This window comes from Hydra vulgaris, chromosome 14 (assembly GCF_038396675.1).
Source record: "Hydra vulgaris chromosome 14, alternate assembly HydraT2T_AEP".
In the NCBI taxonomy this organism is placed as follows: Eukaryota; Metazoa; Cnidaria; class Hydrozoa; order Anthoathecata; family Hydridae; genus Hydra; species Hydra vulgaris.
The window spans coordinates 41,398,773-41,402,351 of NC_088933.1; the positions used below are offsets into that span (position 1 = coordinate 41,398,773).

The 3,579-nt window shown below is 25.8% G+C and overlaps 1 protein-coding gene across 1 annotated transcript; it reads left to right on the top strand.

Moving 5' to 3' along the window:
- Positions 1 to 1,468: 1,468 nt before the first annotated feature.
- On the top strand, positions 1,469 to 2,074 carry LOC136091132 (TNF receptor-associated factor 5-like). Its single transcript, XM_065818115.1, has one exon. The coding sequence runs from the start codon at positions 1,469 to 1,471 to the stop codon at positions 2,072 to 2,074; it is 606 nt and encodes a 201-aa protein (XP_065674187.1).
- Positions 2,075 to 3,579: the final 1,505 nt, after the last annotated feature.

Sequence of the window (3,579 nt, forward strand, 5' to 3'; positions counted from 1 at the left end):
TATGTATACAACAAGACTATCACGTCACAAACGAAAGAATTCATAGATTGTTAAATTTAATATATCAAAAACATGGAACAGAAATAAAAGCAGCACATATTTTATACGATTCATTATGGAATTGGGCGTTAGACCTTTCAAGTGGGAATGATAAAAATCAAGAACTTTTAAATAATATAAATGAATGCATGACAATATTAGAAAACTTTATATTACAATAATTTTTTTTGTAACTTTTATTTTTTTAGCAAACTAATTTATTAAAAAATGAAACAATATATCAAAAAGTGTGGATGGTAAGCATATCCACTTTTTTTTCTTTTTCTTTTTTTATATTATTTTATACATTTTATTTTTTTCTCTTAGTTATGGAGAATATATCAACGAAGAGAGTGTTTGTTACCACGACTTGCTATTCACAGAGCAAGAAGAATTAATGGAAACGGAAGAAATGACTGAGGAAGAATACAAAACTTACTTGGAACAAATACTTGCAGAAGTTATGGAAGAAATGGATTACATTGAAGAACTGAAAAAGCAAATCATAGAAGAAGAAGTAGAAAAAGAACTAGAACAAATAGAAAAAGAAATTCATGACATTATAAACGAAGTGGATTTGGAACAATATATTTTAGACGTTATGAATAAAATGGACGATTTGCCAGAACTCAATTTGTAATTATTTTTTGTAAATATATCTTTTTTTTAGATAACTAAAAAAAAAGAATAATAATGATGATTTTGAAGATATGTTTCCTGGTTTTGGAGATTATTTAAATGAAGAAGAAAAAAATGAAAAAGTTGAAAATGCAACATTTAACAATATATCCAACGAACAAAATATTGAAGATATTGAAACAAACCTATTTTTATTTTAATTTTTTTATTTGTTCTATTGAGTCATTTTATTTATTTATTAATTCTTTTATATTAAAAAAGACGAGTGTATTTTATTGTTGTGCTTTTTTTATATAAATGTTTTTTTTCAGCAGCTAATTAAAAAAATGGCAGACAACACATATCCATGCTGTTTTTGTGACAAAGAATTTACTGCAGAAGAACTTTTGAAACATCAAACAGATTGTTCTACAGAGCAATTCTCACCCGAATGTTTAACGTGTAAGAAAAAGGTGCAAGATTTATTAAACCATGAATGTGATTATGAATTTCTAGACATACAAAAAATATGCTTTTTTTGTAATACCAAAGTGGATGATAAAGATTATTATGAACACTCTGTAATCTGCTTTCAATATTGTAAAGAACAACAAAATCGATATTTCAACCAAATGATTCAAGACGAAAAGAAAAATTTAAATTATTTGAATCTTTCTATTAATCAAATCATGAATGTAATGAAAAGTCATCAAGAAATTCTAACTAAACAAATAGTCATCTCAAAAGAAAAAGACCAAGAAATTATAAATCTAAAAGAAGAGAAGACAAACTTCATCAAACCCTAGAAGAAATGAATAAAGAAATGACAGAATTAAAAAATCTCTTCTATGACAACATGATGGTTTTAGCAAATCAACAAGATACTCAACATCTCAATGAAGAAATAACAAAACTCAATCAAATCGTAGAAGAAAACAGCGCAGAATTCTTAGTATTAAAAAAATCAATTCAACAAAGCAAAGAAGTAAAAGTAATACAACACATCTTTAAAGACACGCAAATCATCAAACTAGATCAAATGAATCTCAGACTACTATCAGATGAAGCATTTTATGCAGAACCCATTTACACATCAAAAGGTTATCGTTATTGTATAAAAATTTATACTCGAAGTACCAACGTAAACAATCTAGCCATTTACTTTCAATTATTACGAGGTGACCTCGATGATGCATTAAAATGGCCTTTGACCAAAAAAGTTTTAAGAGATAAAGATAAATTTTTTGCTCGCACTATTACGAATGATAATTATCTTCAAAGTTTAGACGCTAGTTCTTTTGATAAACCAAACGAAGAATATGATGTGTCTGTTGGTTTCAACAATTTTATTTCACATGAAGAACTAAAACACTTTATTATTAATAATTATTTATTTACCACGATTACTATTCAATAATATATTTATGTAGAAAAAAGATTTTTTTGATATGTATTCTTTTTTTTTATCTATCATTGTTATAACCTTATTTTTTTTAGATTAACTTATAAAAAAATGAATGCAATAGAAATATTCAGAGAAATCAGTCTGGAACTAACAATTGCCAATGTAAAATATATCAAATTCATGCTTAGAATACCATTTAGAATCAAAGAAACTTTAAAAAATGGTTTGGATATTGTAGAGTATTTTAAAGATAACACTATACAAAACGAACAAGGGCATATATATGAATCATTAGAAAGTAAATTGGAATATTTACTTGTATTATGCAAAGCTATTCATCGAATGGTTATTGTCACTAAATATAAAAATCAAATACCACGACTACCTACTTATGGAGAAAGCGTAGTTAAAAATCTACCACCTGTTTATTCTCCACCTAATACATTTTATCCAAGTGCTGTTGTAGAAGCCAAACAAGCAGAACTTTTAAATTATTATCATTTTCTTAATGCTGAACCACCTAAATGTGCCCAAGAACCTGAATTCCTCTAAAAACTTTTTTTTTGGGAAACAGTTCGTAGTTTTTTACTTGTATAGTAAAACTATGACTTGATTCCCAAACATTAATTTTTTATATATTTTGTAACTTTTTTTTTTAAACAATTAATTAAAAAAATGGGCAGCAACTGGGGAAATATTGGTGCCATACTAGATAAAAAATTTATTTCATTTCACTACTTTCTACATTAATGTGAAAAACAAATGAAACGAGAAAAAAAGATCATAAAAATGGACAAAAAAACAAAAGATCGTTGCCGTTATTTGGAAAATATTCGTTCTCAAATTAAAAACTTTGAACAAGAAACACTGATTTGGTTTAACCCACGCAAACGACATTTTTATTATTATCTATTTCAATATGACGATAGTACATTGGATAATTCAAACAAATTTACCCATGAAAATCAATTTTAACTCACCTTGAAAGATTTATGTAAAAGAACTTTGGCACATCAACGAATTCGTTTTAAATTTAAACAGTTACAAAATAAAATCTTTTCTCTATTCGATAAAACCAAACTACCACTTACCAAATGGAAAAATAAAGATGATATTAGATTATTGTTTTACACATTTCATAAATTCATCTTTTTAGAATGGAGTGTCAAAGGAAAAAAAGCATTTATTATTTTTTCATCTTCAAAGACGATATCTTTACAATTTATTTCATTTACTTTTAACAGAAATATCATATTTTGCTGATCCACGTAAACAACTAGAAACACATTTAATGAAAAAACTATATCATTTAATAATAGAATATATAAATTGGGCCAAACAACAATACTTTTATACTACTGAACCTTGTTTTATTCACTTTAATATTGTAAAACAATTTTTTTAAATTTTTTTTCGACAACTAATAAAAAATGCAAAATTACAAAAGAAACACATTGTCATTTGGTTTATAGGCGAAACAAAAAATAACATAGATCGAAACATGAAATCGTTAAAAG

What these genes read in the sequence shown, in the direction of transcription:
- LOC136091132 (XM_065818115.1), top strand. Translation starts at nt 1,469, where the DNA reads ATGAATAAAGAAATGACAGAATTAAAAAATCTCTTCTATGACAACATG.